Source organism: Panthera onca, chromosome B3 (genome assembly GCF_046562875.1).
Source record: "Panthera onca isolate mPanOnc1 chromosome B3, mPanOnc1 haplotype 2, whole genome shotgun sequence".
NCBI lineage: Eukaryota > Metazoa > Chordata > Mammalia > Carnivora > Felidae > Panthera > Panthera onca.
Window position 1 is genome coordinate 6,700,759 of NC_138344.1, and position 14,692 is coordinate 6,715,450.

Sequence of the window (14,692 nt, forward strand, 5' to 3'; positions counted from 1 at the left end):
TTTTAGCCTTTTATCATTTCAAAAAATGCTGCTCTGATATGCTAGGACATCTTCGTGTGCATGGCATTATACACATGTGAATCTGGATCAAAAGAGTCCTGTAAGTGGAATTGCTAGGTGTCAGGGTCTCCGCGTTGGTCACTCGGATAGGTATTACCAGGCAGCTGTCTGGAGAGGCTGAACCAATTTATAGCGCCTCCCACAACGCATGCTTCGGCCTGTTCTCACAGCCTCGCACTAACAGTGTGCTAATAATTCGACCCTTGCCAATCTGATAAGCAAAACCTGGCACTCACTGTACTTTTAATTTGCATTTTTCTCGGTACGAATAAGGGCTAAGCATCTTTTCTTAAGTCTTAAAAAACGGAACACCAAACAGCTCCCTCTGAGCCTTTCCCTGTCCAGTCGGCTCAGGACTCGGCCCGGCGGGCCCAGCCCACGAGGGATGCCGGGCGCGGCCCCGGGCAGGAGGCAGGAGGCAGGGGCGCGGAACTCCCGGTGCCCCCCCTTCCCTCGCTGGCCGCGGAGCCCCGCCCCGGGTCCGCCTCCCGAGGGCCTGGGCGGAGCACGCGGGCCGGGGGCGGGGCGGCGCTGCCCGATTTATTCCCCGTCCGGGAGCCGCAGTGAGAGCCCCGCGGTGTGCACGGCCGAAGCGCCCGGTCCCGCGCCCGCGTCCCCACGGCATGCCGGGCCCCCGCCTGCTGGCCGCGCTCTGCGGCGCGCTCCTCTGCGCCTCGGGACTCTTGGCCTTCTCCGGTGAGTCGATCGCACCGCCCTCTGGCCCTCGCCCCTCCTCTCCGCGCCGCTCGGAAGTTCGCCGCGGCGCCCTCCCTCCACCTCCACTGTTTACAAACTTGGGCAAAGAGCCGGGCCCGTGCGGAGGGGCGACTTCTCCGGCCGCGTCCCGCCCGCCGGCGGGGATGCGCTCGGCCTCTCCTGAGGTCTCGGCGCCCGGGCGTTCTTGGCCAGTGATACAGGCTTGAGAGTTGGGCGGGGACCGGGGACACCGGGTGACAGCCCAACGGTCCCCAGGGATGCGGCTTACACATAACAAAGGAATCTGCTGTGTACGGCCTCTCTCTTCCCATCTGTAAAATGAGGCCATTGAACTGTGCGTGACTTTCGCGCGTCTTCCACCTGGAAGTTTCTAGGACTCTTGTATTGAGAAGACTCGTCCAGCCAAACTTTCCCTGGCAAATCCCTCCCAAGCGCTGGCGGCCGGTCTGTTCATTGGAATTTTGCATCCCCGCTTGTAGGTGTCTGGTCGGATAAGCGAGGGCTGGGGAGGCGGAGGAAGGGCCGGGGCTCTAGGTGGGGCCCCGAAGGGGGCTAAGAGCCCGGGGAGGGACTTGGAGAGGGCTGCCCCCGGGGCTGGTGGCTCCTGACTCCCTCCCGTGGCCTTGGCGTGCTGCTGTATCTTCCTGGCTCCGCCCCCGCCCAGGAGGCCTCCCGTGCACAGCTGGGCCTCCGGGCAGGCTGGTCCCGGGGATGCACCATCCCCTTCTCTAGGGGCCCGCACCGCCGCCTCCAAGGCTGGGAAAAGGTGCCCATGGTGGGCGCTCTTCGGGCACCCGCTGCATCGTTTTCTCAAAGAAAGCAAGGGGAAGGGGGGACACAGTTGAGCCCTAGAACTGCCTCCCTGTGACAGTCTGACCCCCAGGGCCTGGAGCCTTAGGCTTAAGGGCACTTCAAGCTCCCAGGCCCTTGGGCACTGGGCGCTGGTGGCTCTCCCAGAAACTGGGAGAGACAGCTGGATCCCGGAAGAGTCTGTTTCTACTCCTCTCTGTCCCCACAAAATGTCCCTGGGGAAATCTCCCAGAAGGCAGGACTCTGAAATCCCAAAGGTAGCTTTGTACAGGGTGACCTGGCTTTTCCCCGGAACCGGGAAACACCTTGCGTGCTGTGCACAGGTGAGTCAGGCGATGTGGGGTCAGGGCCACCTTTCACTTTCCATTTCATCTTAGGGGAACCAGACTGCTTTGCCCTGGAGCAGAAAGGAGAGAGGGGGCGGGTGGTGGTGGTGGTGATGGTGGTGGGGGTGGGGGTGGGGGTGGGGGTGGGGGTGGGGGTGGGGGTGGTGGGGGTGGTGGGGGTGGGCAGGAGGAGTTGGATTTTGTTGGGACAGGGGCCCAGGATTCTGGCCATTCCCAAGCCTCTGTCTGTGGCAGCGCTTGCAGTCTGCCAGGTCAGGAGGGATTAACCTGCTATTTAAAGCCAGTGACTAATAGCTCATTGGGAGCCGCCTTAAGCTCCCAGGCGGGGGCTGAGGTGGAGCTCTGAGGTGCTCACTAATGCTGATCCCTGTTCCCCTCTGTTCCCTTCTCCGGAGCTGGGCCCAGCTCTCTGGCGCTTTGAGATTTCAGGAGGGCCCCCTGGTCTGGGATGGCACGACTCTGTGGGGAGGAAAAGTGAGTTCTGATGTCTTACCCCAAATGATGGGGTCGGCTCTTCTGGGATGCCAAGGTCAGCTAGAAGGTCCCCCACCCGCCTGGCTGGCCTGGTGGCTGCATGAATAAGCTCACATCTGTCACCCAGGCCCCCAGCCAGAAGCTGTGAAGACCTCTCCAGCCCTTCTCCTGTGTCAGCAGTGTTTCTCAACGCTGCCCGTCCCCCTCACCCTTTCATCTGACTTCTTCTGTCACTAGGAGGCCTGTGACAGCCTCCTAGATGCTCTCCAGGCCTCTCACCTTACCCACTCCTGTCACATTCCCACCCCGGAGCCAGAGGGGTGTTTGTGTAGCCCCAGGAAACCTGCCTGCCCCGGGGGAGCCCATCCACACGTCTCTGCAGATGGCCTTTTCTCCATTCTCCTTCCCAGGATGGGAAATGGCTTCCCCGCTGCCCCCTCACACTTGAGACTCTGATTCCCCCCTGCCCCGGTAGAATACGGTGGAAGCTGAAGGAAGGTTAAGAGCCCCTGGTTTGCGCGACGCCAAGTCTGAGCTTGTCAGTCCTAAGGTCCCTGCGGGTCTGGGCCCCTCCCTACCTTTTCAGCTCTGTCTCCCTGTTTCCCACTTACCATGCCCCCCTGTGCTTCTGCTCATCATTAGAACGTTCTTTCCTCACTCCCCGTTCGGGCACACTCCACTCCATCTTTTAGACCCAGCTCACATGTCCGCTCTGCCAAGCTTCCAACTCTGGCAGGAACCACACCTCCAGTGGCCCTTCCTGCAGGCTTCTGTCAGAGCTCCCGAAGCCTCCGCATCACCTAGTGACCGTCCCCCTCTTTCCAGTGGCTCTTTGAAGCCTGGACCACACCTGGGTTCTCTGTCTCAGGAACGCGGCATGCACCCAGCAGCTCTCCCCTCGCCCCACCCCAGTATTCACTGAATGAGTCCGGGCTGCCATTGCAGGTGACTTCTGTGACTCTAGCCAGTGCCTGAATGGTGGGACCTGCCTGTTGGGCCGGGACAACACCCCCTTCTACTGCCTCTGCCCCGAAGGCTTCACAGGCATCATCTGCAATGAGACCGAGAAAGGTACCTGCCTGGGCAGTGCCCCCCACTCTGCACCCGGCTCCCAGCTGCAGCCCTAGCGGGCAGTGGTCCCCTGCACCTCTCCCGCCGTCAGCCGGCACTTCCCTGGAAACTCCCCATGCCAGTTGGAAAGCTGGATGCTTCCCTCACTTGGACTGATTTCGCCTACATATGACCCTTCTCGGCCCCAGGCTGGCCCAGGCTCCTTCAGGCAGATGGGGGAGGGAGGAGGTGGGAAGGGGGAGGCGGGCATGGGGCTGAGTTTGCACAGAGGGTCCTTTTGGGCACCTTCTGCTGCTGCTGTCTCTGTCCCCAGCTCCTTCCTCATCCATTGCCCATCTTACCTGCCTCCTCACCCCTAGGTCCTTGTAACCCAAACCCCTGCTACAATGATGCTGAATGCCAGGTGATCAAGGACGAACACCGGGGGGACATCTTCACCCAGTACTTCTGCAAGTGCCCTCATGGCTATACAGGTGTCCACTGTGAGATCAGTGAGTATCTGGGGGGTGAATGCTCGTATGGGGAGCGGGGGGGGGGGGATCCTGAGCAGCTCAGGCCACGCGCTGGCCTCACTCCCTGCATCAGGGCCTCCTCTGGTAGATGGGGGTTGACAGAGCCTCAGAGTTAGGCCATGTTAGGGGAGTGAGCCGTCCTGTTGTCCCGGGTGAATTCCGGCTCGGCCTTCTGTTCTCCACCATAGGCTAGGCCTGATGTCACTGTAGGGGGCGTGGTGGAGGGGTGGAAAGGGTGGTGGTAACCCCAGAGGTCATGGCAATACCGTTTCCTAGGTCACCGTGAACCAGATACGTAGCGTTAGGGTTAAGTCTTGAGAGTTTTCTGCCAAGAGGGGAAAACAAACATTTCTTTTTTGGTTTCTTTACGTGTCTATTTGTGTGTGTGTGTGTGTGTGTGTGTGTGTGTGTGTGTGTGAGTGAGAGAGAGAGAGAGAGAGAGAGAGAGAGAGAGAGACAGAGACACAGACACACAGTGTGAGCGGGGGAGGGGCAGAGAGAGAGGGAGACACAGAATCAGAAGCAGGCTCCAGGCTCTGAGCTGTCAGCACAGAGCCCGACGCGGGGCTCTAACCCACAAACCATGAGATCACGACCTGAGCCGAAGTCAGATGCTTAACCAGCTGAGCCACCCAGGCGCCCCAGCAAACACATTTCTTAATCTTCAGGCCCAGCAGCTCAGGAAGTAAGGCTTGGGTCTTAGAGTCTGATAGGTCCTGGCCCAAGTTTGACTGTGGCCTCATCACAGAGCTCAGGGAGGAGGGAGAGGCCTGGGCAGGCTGGGCTGTCCCCTCATGGTCAGGCGGTCAGAGGCTTGGCGTTTGTAGAGGGGCTGACCTGCCGGGCCTGCTTGGTTATCCACTCAGCCACAGAATGGCCCTGGGTGGGTGCCCAGCCTGCAGTGCTGGCGGTGGCTGTCCACGCGTCCTCCCTCCTGGCCCAGCTGGAGTCCCTCCCACCAAGCTGGGACTCTTCCTCTCCTGCTGGGGGTGGGGGAGTCCACTTCTTAGGGATGTCCGGTTTCTTTGGTCCGGTGGGCCTGTCACTAAGCGTCTTGGACAGGGGCAGGCGGTTCTCCTTCAGGCAGATGTGGGGATATTCTCTGAGGTTCGCTGACCGGCAGGAGGAGGAGGAGGAGGAGGATGGGGTGCTGGGCCAGTTGGGGGGTGCTGGGCCAGTTGGGGGGTGCAGGGCCTGGAGGAGAGCAGGCAAGTGCCTTCAATTCCATTCACCTTAGAGGAGGTGGCACCCAGGGGCTGTCCCTGGGTCTGTGGGCTGAGGCTAAGGTCTTTGAGATCCTGGGTGGAGGAATGTGTGTGCGTGTGTGCATCCGTGTGTGCATGCGTGGTGGGGGGGGTCGCTAAGGCAGACAGAGCCCTGGGTGGGGTCAGGTGTGCCCACTAATTACCGTGCTGGGAGCCAAGGTAACCATGGGTGTACCTGAATTGGAATTACGCACACCTAGCCTTCTGCTTCGTGGCCTGGGGTCTGCCCCGGGTTGGACACGGCAGCTCCTGGGGCAGAAGGCAAGAGAGAACCACAAAGGCAGGGGAGGCCCCCAGGGGCCGTCGCAGCCCCTCCTTGTTGGTCAGGTGGTAGGTTTTCTTGGAGCCCACAAGGACCCCACAGGCCCAAAGAATGCACCTTTGGGTCCCTTAGAGTGTGAACATGTGGGGTGTGAGGACAGACCTGGGTGCAAATCCCTGCTCAACATCCCTCCCCTCCCCTCCCCCCCCCCCCCCCCCCAGCTCTGATTTTGGCTGCCTGGTCTCACTTTCCTGTGAGAGTGTCATAGCACTGAGCTCAGCATGAACCTGGGGTGTTGTAGCAAGAGTAGGTCTGTCCCTGGCTTCTCTGTTTGGGGGATAAGAGGGGCCTGGCCCCCTCGGACCACATCCCTGGGATAATGGTGAAGGTGACGGCCCCTTGGCCGGGAGCAACTTCGCAGATGGCTGGGTCACGACCAGTAGTTGGAAGGCGTGAAGAACAGGAGAGAAAACAGAATGGCATTCACGCCCCACCCAGAAAGTCCTGCCAGTGGGATTGTAGAAAAGTCCAGGCAGATTTGTTTACTGCTTTGTGTGCAAAACAGGTACTGTTCCCTGCCACCTGACGTGCCTGCCTCCCAAAGCCATCTTGGGGGAGCCAGGGTGGGGCTGGACCAGGTGGGCCTCCTGGTGGGCTGGGGACCCTGAAGGAGAGCAGGCCACACTGGTCTTCTCTCCCGCTGGTCCAGTCCCTGCCTGCCCCCCACTCCCCCATAGTTGTTGCTAGATGCCCCGTAAAGACAAGACCACCTACCACAGCCTTGCAGGAGATTCTGGAGACGCCATGAGTGCCAGCCTGGCCTGGAACCTTCTGGTGGGCCTGGAACCTTCTGGCGGCCCTGGCTCCCCACGCACCCCCCCCCCCCCCCCCCCCCCGAGCGTCCGGCCCACCCTCTTCATAACCGTGCACCTTTCTCGGGCCCTCGTAGTCCTTTCCGGGTCTCTGCTCTGAGTCTCAGCGGAGGCCACACTGTGTTGTTTTCTGGTCCTCTGGGGCTCGGGTGGCCGCCTGACAGCCACGTCCCCCTCTCCCCGCCCCCCCCCTCCCCCGTAGCCTGCGCCATGCCGCTGGGCATGGAGACGGGTGCCATTTCCGACTCGCAGATTTCTGCCTCGTCTGTGTACTTGGGCTTCATGGGTTTACAGCGCTGGGCCCCAGAGCTGGCCCGCCTGCACCGCACGGGCATCGTCAACGCTTGGACAGCCAGCAACTATGACAAGAATCCCTGGATCCAGGTACAGAAAGAATGGCTCTAGGGTGGACAGAGTCACAGGAGGGGACAGGGTGAGACGAGGACGTCTGCATGGGGTGGGTGGGGGGTCACCACGCTGGGGTCATAACCAGGGTCCAGGTAGCAAGGCAGTGGTTCCCACAGGTGAAGTATCTGTAAGTGGAGGGCAGCCTGGGGGCGGGGGCGGGGGCGGGGGCGGGGGCGGGGGCGGGCTGGACGAGGAGGAGCAGACCCCAGGCTGTGGAGGGGCTGTTTGCACTGGGTGAAGCCTTTGGGGCCTCGTCCCTCTTCGGGTGCCCCTCTGAGCACTGGGCCCAAAGCTCTGAGAGGCCCAGATGAGAAGGTCCCCACTCCTTTGTCCTGCTTGGTTGCTCCCACTCTGGGTGGGGGGGAGCAGAGAGAGCATAAAGAAGCCGGGAGATAAGGGTACTGTCGTCTCCGCCTTGGGTACAGGTGAACCTGGTACGGAAGATGTGGGTGACGGGCGTGGTGACACAGGGTGCCAGCCGAGCAAGCAATGCCGAGTACCTGAAGACTTTCAAGGTGGCCTACAGCGTCAACGGACGCAAGTTCCAGTTTATCCAGAGCGCAGAGGGGTCAGGAGACAAGGTGAGGGCCGTAAAAGAAGGGCTGTGGTCTGCACCCTCTGGGGCTCCAGAGCTGTTTGAGGGTCCCCAGGGAAGTGAGTGTGCCCTGGACGATTGATTAGCCACGAGGTGGGTCTGCCGTTGCTCCTTGGTTCCCAGATATTGGGAAACCTGGATTATGCCCATGTTCTGTGGTTACAATACCCTCCCCCCATTTTACAGGTGAGAATAAGGAGAGTCAGAAAGGTTCAATGTGACTTGTTGAGGATGGCTGGAGTGGTGGAGGTGGGATGCATTCTGAGCCTTCAGGGCCACCATGGGCAGTTGTGCAGGTTGTACGTTGCTAGAGGATGTCATCACGAAGTGAACACCGTTCAGAATGTAGACATCATGTTTGCATACTTCTGTCTGTGGGGAAATTATTATAATAAGGTGTCTTGAGACAGGAGTGCCTTTTTCTAATTTGCAGAGGCACCCTAGGGATTCCAGGTGGCCCTGTGTGAAAGACCGGGGTTTCTGCCCAGGCCCCATGATGACCGAGAAAGGTGGGGGAGAAGGGGAACCTGTGTTGAGAGCTGTGGGTGGCCAGAGGAAGAGCTGACCCCCTGCCGGCTCTGCTCAGCCCCACCTCTGCCTCCCAGGGCTGAAGAGGAAGGTGAGGCAAGCCCAGAAAGGTGGACTGCCCCCACCGACCCATCCTTCCGATCTTCTTTCCCCCTAGCTGTTTGTGGGTAATACGGACAACAGCGGCCTGAAGGTCAACCTGTTTGACTTCCCTCTGGAGGTGCAGTATGTGCGGCTGGTGCCCATCATCTGCCACCGGGGCTGTACCCTCCGCTTCGAGCTCCTTGGATGCGAGTTGAATGGTGAGTGCTGGGGGCTGTGGTCAATGCTAAGAGATGGCCTTCCCTGCTCCGTCTTTTCTCAGCCAGGATGAGCTGGGTAGGGCGGCACAAGGCCCGGGGCCCCGGGCTCACACAGGAGATGCGCACTAGACGGGTCACCGGGCCCTCGGCGGTCTCGCCTAGGTGTCTGCTATCTGCCAACCCTGGGCATCTTGGTTGGTTAGAGAGGAGGGAAAAAAAAAAAAAAAAAAAAGACCACTTCAGTTTTCAAAGGGCTTTCACTTCTTCTGATTGGTTCCTTGAACTTCTAGACCACATAGCACTAGTTTTTCCGATGTTGGCTCCATGAGGGCAGGAAGTCTGTTTTGTTCTCTGTATTCCCAGGGCCTGGATCATAGATGTTCAGTAAACATTAAAAAAAATTTGGGTGGGTGGGTGGGTGGGGGCGCCTGTGTGGCTAGTTGGTTAAGCGTCCGACTTCGGCTCGGGTCAGGATCTCCCAGTCTGGGAGTTTGAGCCCCGCATCGGGCTCTGTGCTGACAGCTCGGAGCCTGGAGCCTGCTTTGGATTCTGGGTCTCCCTCTCTCTCTGCCCCTTCCCTGTTCTGTCACTCTCACTCAAAAATAAGTAAAACATTTAATGTTTTACTTATTTTTGAGAGAGCGTGAGTGGGGGAGGGGCAGACTGAGAGGGAGAGAGAGAATCCAGCTCTGAGCCGTCAGTGTCAAAGCCCAGTGTGGGGCTCAAACTCACAAACTGCAGGATCATGACCTGAGCCGAAGTTGGATGCTCAACCGAGCCACCCAAGTGCTTCTGTTCAAACATTTAATGAACTAGTGAATGAATAAGGAAAGTGAGGCCCAGATAAATTATCTGTCAAGGGCTCACAGGCTGGTAGGGATTAAAACTTGGTCTAGATCCCTGGGCTTTTGACACCCACCCACCTAGTGCTCCTTGCCCCCCCCCCCCCCAATCTCCTGTACTCATCATTCAGGAGAAACATGGAGGCTTCTAGGGACATAGGGCTGGAGCTGGTGCTTTCTGCTGCCCTTTCCAGAGATATTCCCAGGTGGAGGGACGGGGGGCACCAGAAAGGGACAGGTTTCTGATGAGCAGGAAAAATTGATGTCTGGACCCCCCAGGCTGCAGGGGTTGGGGTGCTCGCTGAGGTCTGGATATTTCCCCCTCTTTGCAGCTACAGCGCCACCTGCTGGCCATTGGCGGAACTGTAAGGCTCGCTAGGCTCCTCTGCCTTTCTGGTCTTACCCCAGACCCACCCTTTTAAAGTATGAACTTAAGTCATCACGCGTTCCCAGTCACAGGGTCATTGCCTTTTTGAGCCTTGTTGTTTAAACGCGGAGTTAAGACAATCTTCTGATAAAAGGAAACGTAGGCTATTGGTACCAGACAGGGCTGGGGGCTCTGCAGCCTTTGGCTATTAAAGTTGCCTGCAAGGTCCTATCCCAGATGGCTCCCTCCTAGGCCAAGAGAGGGTAAGCCTGGCAAGCTGTGGAAGCTGGCCTGTCTGCTCTCCTCGGGGTGTAGTTCTCCTTTCCCTAGTCGGCATTCTAGTGGGCTGGAATGTTGGTGTGTGCAGGTGTGTGTACCTGTGTGCACTTGTGTGGCCCTGAGGCCTGGGCATGAGGATTGCCCTGTTGGGACGGTTTTTGAATGGAGGTTTGCATGACAGAGAGCAAGCCACGTGAAGAACGTGGAAAGAGCATTCCAGGCAGGTAGGGAGCTGGCAGGTGCAAAGGCCCTGGGGCATGTTTAAGGATAAAAGGCAGGCCAGTGGGGCTGGAGCCTAGAGAGTGAGGGGCAGCTTATTGGGTGGGGAGGCTGGAGAGGTGGATGGAGAGAGGTCTCAGACAAGTTAGGGGCTGTATGGATCATTTTAATGATCCGGGTCTGTATGCTCAGAACAAGGGGCAGCCACGTGGGGGTAAGGGGAGTGCTAATAGGACATGACTGGAGTGTGTCTAGAAGGGATCCCCTAGGTTGTATGGGGAGAATGAAGGCAGAGGGCCATTGTGTGTGAGGGGAGCCCCGTGGGAAGAGATGGGGGAAGATGGCTTGGATCAGGTTGTAGACTCATTGGGTTGGGTGGATGACAGTCCTCTGCTCATAAAGTGCCCTCCGTGGACCCAGTAGGAGCATCACCTGGGAGCTTGTAGAAATGTGGGTGCCAGTCCCGCCCTAGCCCTGCGGAAACAGTCTTCATTTTAACAAGATCCCGGGTTGATGCAGGAGGAACACTTCTCTGGGGGGGCCTTCCCAGGGTCAGTGACAGAGCGGAGAGTCTGGGCCCTTGGCTCAGGGCCCCTCCCAACTGCATTTTCCTCGGAGGGCTGTTTGACTTCCTCAGGACGCCCAGAGGTGAGAGGGCGTGAATGGCAGGGAAGCAGTTTTGTAGGAGGGTCCACCTTGAGCATAGGATGCCAACCCGGCATCCTCTGCAAAGCCGCCCCGGGCCTTGGCCTGGGAACGACCCGCTTCCAGCCCTGGGGGCTCTCTTTGTGGGAGGAGCATGGGGGTCCCCTGGGGCACCACCGTCACGAGGAGATGTTGCGTTAGCAGGTGTGGGCACACCTGGGAAGCAAAGGTCTTTTTAAAATAAATATATTACTTCCATTTCTTTAAGTGTATTTTTGAGAGAGAGAGAGAGAGAGAGAGAGAGGGAGGACAGAGGTTCCGGAGGGCTCTGCGCTGATAGCAGAGAGCCTGACACGGGGCTCGAACTCACGAACTGTGAGATCATGACCTGAGCGGAAGTTGACTGACGCTCAACCGACTGAGCCACCCAGGCGCCCCAGGAGGCAAATGTCTTCAGTGGCAAATGTGCAAGCGTCTGGGGAGACAGGGATGTAAAGAGCCATATACCTGCTTCCAGTTGGAGGCGTGGCTTTCCAGACCCACTTCCCCCCACCCCCAGATTCCCCACAAGGACAGACTGGAGTAAGGATTGTGCCAGGTGTGACACACACCCATCCTTCTCTTTGGGGGAGAGGGGTGGTTATCTTCTGCCCGTCCCTAACTGCTACCGCCACCTGCAGGTGCAGAGGAGTAGTGCAGTGCCGCTGGGCCCACCGCGGAGCCCGGGTGACGAGGCCCCCAGTGTTGGGTGTGGGAAGGCCCCCTGGTGGACACTCAGGGAGGGGCTGCTGGGGCAGGATACAGGATCCACCGTGAGCCCCAGGAGTTCGGACTTCTGTGACTGCCACCTGCTGGAGGGGGATAGTGTTGTCCCGTCCGTCACTGGGTCGCCAGCAGGCCGGCCTTCCTGGCTCTGCCAAGGGGCATGGATGGTGGCGATGATGCCACAGAGTGGTGTGGTGATGAGTTTGCGTGTGTGTGTGTGTGTGTGTGTGTGTGTGTGTCGTGGGCACAGTGCTTAATGACTCAGCCTCAGTTTCATTCGTTCGGTAGAACGGGGTTGCTGATAGCGGCTTTCAGGTTTTTCGTGGTAGATCGAATGACAGACATGAGCGCTGGATGGAGATGCCAGGTGCTGAGGTTCTTGACCACAGTTGCAGGCCTCAGCCTCCTAGACAACAGCTGTACCGTAGGAGTGACAGAGGCAGTGCTGAGTCCAAAGGAGGGACGAGTCCCGCCCAAGTGAGGTGGTCAGGGCAGGCTTCTTGGAGGAGGGGTCTCATGAGGCAGGCGTTAGAGGAGGGAAGGGAGGTCGTGGCAGGGCCTGCCCTCGTGTAGATGGGAAAGGTGGTGGGTCCTCTGAAGGGCAAGTGAGGGCAGGACTGGGTATGGAGGGCACAGCTGGCAGAGGTGAGCGGGCGAGGTGGGCAGAGAGAAAGTTGGCTCTCAAAGGTGGAAGGGGTTTTCCTCTGTCCAAGAGGATGCCAGGGGCCAGTCGGGACCCCCGGAGTTCCTCCCCTGGTCTTCTCTTGCTCACACTTGTGGGAGGCTGTGGATGCTGACCTGGGTGGCAAACCCCTTTGCCGGCAGGATGTGCTGAACCCCTGGGCATGAAGGACAACACCATCCCCGACAGGCAGATCACGGCCTCCAGCATCTACAGGACCTGGGGCCTGAATGCCTTCAGCTGGTATCCCTTTTACGCGAGGCTGGACAAGCAGGGCAAGTTCAACGCCTGGACCGCCCAGACCAATGATGCCTCTGAGTGGCTGCAGGTGGGTCAGGATGCAGGGCAAGGGCAAGGGCAAGGGCAAGGGCAAGGGCAAGGGCTGGATTGGGCTGCTGATCATTGACCCCCCCCCCCACCCCAGGCTTCTGCTCCCCAAGAGGGAAGGTCTGAAAAAGCCTTGTCTTCCTTCTGCTTTGTTCTTTTTTCTCCCACATGCCCTACCTTCTCCTGATTCTGCAATTCCAGAGGGGGAGGGTGGGGGAGTTCAGGGCTATTTCCACGAAGGCCCCAAGCACAGAAAGGACGTGTGTGTGTGTGTGTGTGTGTGTGTGTGTGTGTGAGGGAGAGTGAGAGAGAGAGAGAGAGAGAGAGAGAGAGAGAGAGAGAGAGAGAGTGTGAGTGTCGGGCCATCTCCACCAGCTGCTCCAGGGTGCCAAGGCTGAGCCCATGGACAGTAGGGGACAGAGGAGGGCCATCTGACCCAGGCAGGCTCACCCCAGGATTTCTCTGACTTGGCGTGTGAGGACACACTGTGGGGCAGCCCTTGGATTTCAGGAGATTGGGAAGCATGAGGGTCACAGAAAACCAGACTGTCTGCTCACTTTATAGACGAGGAAACAGTCCTGGCAGGGCGAGGATTTGCCTGGGCCTCACCTGCTGCCACCCGGGCATTGGGACTGCCTGTCCGGGTACAGAAGGCAGGCTCCCCAGGGTGGGCAGGGACTGGGGGGGGGGGGGGGGAAGGGGAGGACAGGGACTTTGTCTCTAGGTCCCAAGGAGCCGTTAGCCTGCGCAGCCAGGTTCTACGAGGAGCTGCCTGCATCCGGATGCCCTCGGGATTAAGGCCAGGCTGTGGACAGCCCTGCAGGGCACCCAGGAACCGGCCGTGGACTCTCCTGTCCTTGTTCTCATTGTACTGAGGGGTGGGGAGGATGGGCTACGGGTTGGCCAAGGCCCCCCGCTCTGAAACGTAGCTTCACTGCAGCGATGCGTCTAACCGTGTCTGGCAAAGTAGGTGGTAGGATTTATGCCCATTTAATAGATGGGGTAACTGAGGTTGTGCCAAATGAAATCGCTTTCCCGAAACTAGAAGTCATGCCCCAGCATGCCTGCCTGTTTCCACCTTCCGGGAGAATGGTCTAAATGAAGAAAACGTGCTTGATTTTTCCTGTAGGTTGACTTGGGCACCCAGAGGCAAGTGACGGGCATCATTACCCAGGGGGCCCGAGACTTTGGCCACATCCAATATGTGGCAGCCTACAAGGTGGCCTACAGTAACAACAGCATGAACTGGACCGAGTACAGGGACCAGGGGGCCTTGGACAGCAAGGTGAGTGTCCATCCGGCTGACCCTCTGTCACCCCTCTGGGGTGGGGTGGGGTGGGGTGGGGTGGGGTGGGGTGGGGTGGGGTGGGACCCTCAGTCTGGCCTGAGGCTCGGGGGGCGCTGGCCCCCCTGACCACCCCCTCTCCCCGCTCCAGATCTTCCCTGGCAACTTGGACAACAATTCCCACAAGAAGAACATGTTTGAGATGCCCTTTCTGGCTCGCTTCGTGCGCGTCCTGCCCGTAGCCTGGCACAACCGCATCACCCTGCGTGTGGAGCTGCTGGGCTGCTAGTGGTAGGCCCGGCCTGTGCCACCCGAAGGGCCGCGGGGCGCCTGCCCTCACCTCGTCCTCCTGGCCTTCTGTTGGCCTGTGGCCTTCTGCACCCCACCTCCTGATTGTAGGTGACGGGGGAAGGAGAGGCAGGGGTTTCAGTCACCTCCCCTCTCCCCTCCTTCCCCTCCCCCTCCCCCTCCCCCATGGCCCTGGTGCCCTGCCCTCACGCCGTCCCATTTTCTTAGACACCATGGGAGTGGAGTAGGTCTGGGATGGAGAGGGAAGGGCGAAGTAGGGAGTCAGGGTTACCCGCACCCCTCGGATCCCTGGTTCTAGTCTGTTTTCCCCGCACTCTCTCCCACACCCCGCATTCCCACGGCCCTGGAGGAAGGCCCTGAGGCGCCAGGCTGGAGATAACGGTCTCCTGTCCCTCAGCCTGATGCTGCCACCCTCCTGCTGCCACCTAGCCCTCCTCCCATGTGCCCCTTCTCTCCCTGGAGACCCGCCCCTCTTGACCCTTGTTCTGAAGCCTGAGAAGAAACAGAAATGGGGGGGGAGTGGGAGGGGGCGGGCTTATGGAGAGAGGGGTGGAGGTGGGTGGGCATGGGGGGGGCGCCCTCTGTGCTGGTTCTTTACCCCAGAGTACACAGGCAGCTTCCAAAATATATTTATATCACCCCCTGAACTCTTGCTGTGGCTCATCACTGCTCCGTCCACATGGGCTTTGGCCTGGGCTGCCCTCCCCGCTCCCCTCAGGCCTTCCAGACATCAGTATTCTTGTATCACC

General features: G+C 59.3%; 1 protein-coding gene across 2 annotated transcripts; it reads left to right on the forward strand.

The window, feature by feature from the left end:
- The first annotated feature begins 593 nt into the window (after window positions 1–593).
- On the forward strand, window positions 594–14,590 carry MFGE8 (milk fat globule EGF and factor V/VIII domain containing). Of its 2 annotated transcripts, XM_078449005.2 has the most exons (9): window positions 594–756; window positions 3,354–3,479; window positions 3,839–3,970; window positions 6,593–6,774; window positions 7,224–7,379; window positions 8,079–8,223; window positions 12,166–12,350; window positions 13,479–13,634; window positions 13,786–14,590. In XM_078449005.2, exons 1-9 carry the CDS (start codon window positions 684–686, stop codon window positions 13,921–13,923), a joined length of 1,293 nt encoding a protein of 430 aa, XP_078305131.1. In that variant the 5' UTR covers window positions 594–683; the 3' UTR covers window positions 13,924–14,590. The 2 variants fall into 2 exon arrangements, with proteins under 2 accessions (XP_078305131.1, XP_078305132.1); XM_078449006.2 differs by lacking the exon at window positions 3,354–3,479.
- The last annotated feature ends 102 nt before the right edge of the window (window positions 14,591–14,692 follow it).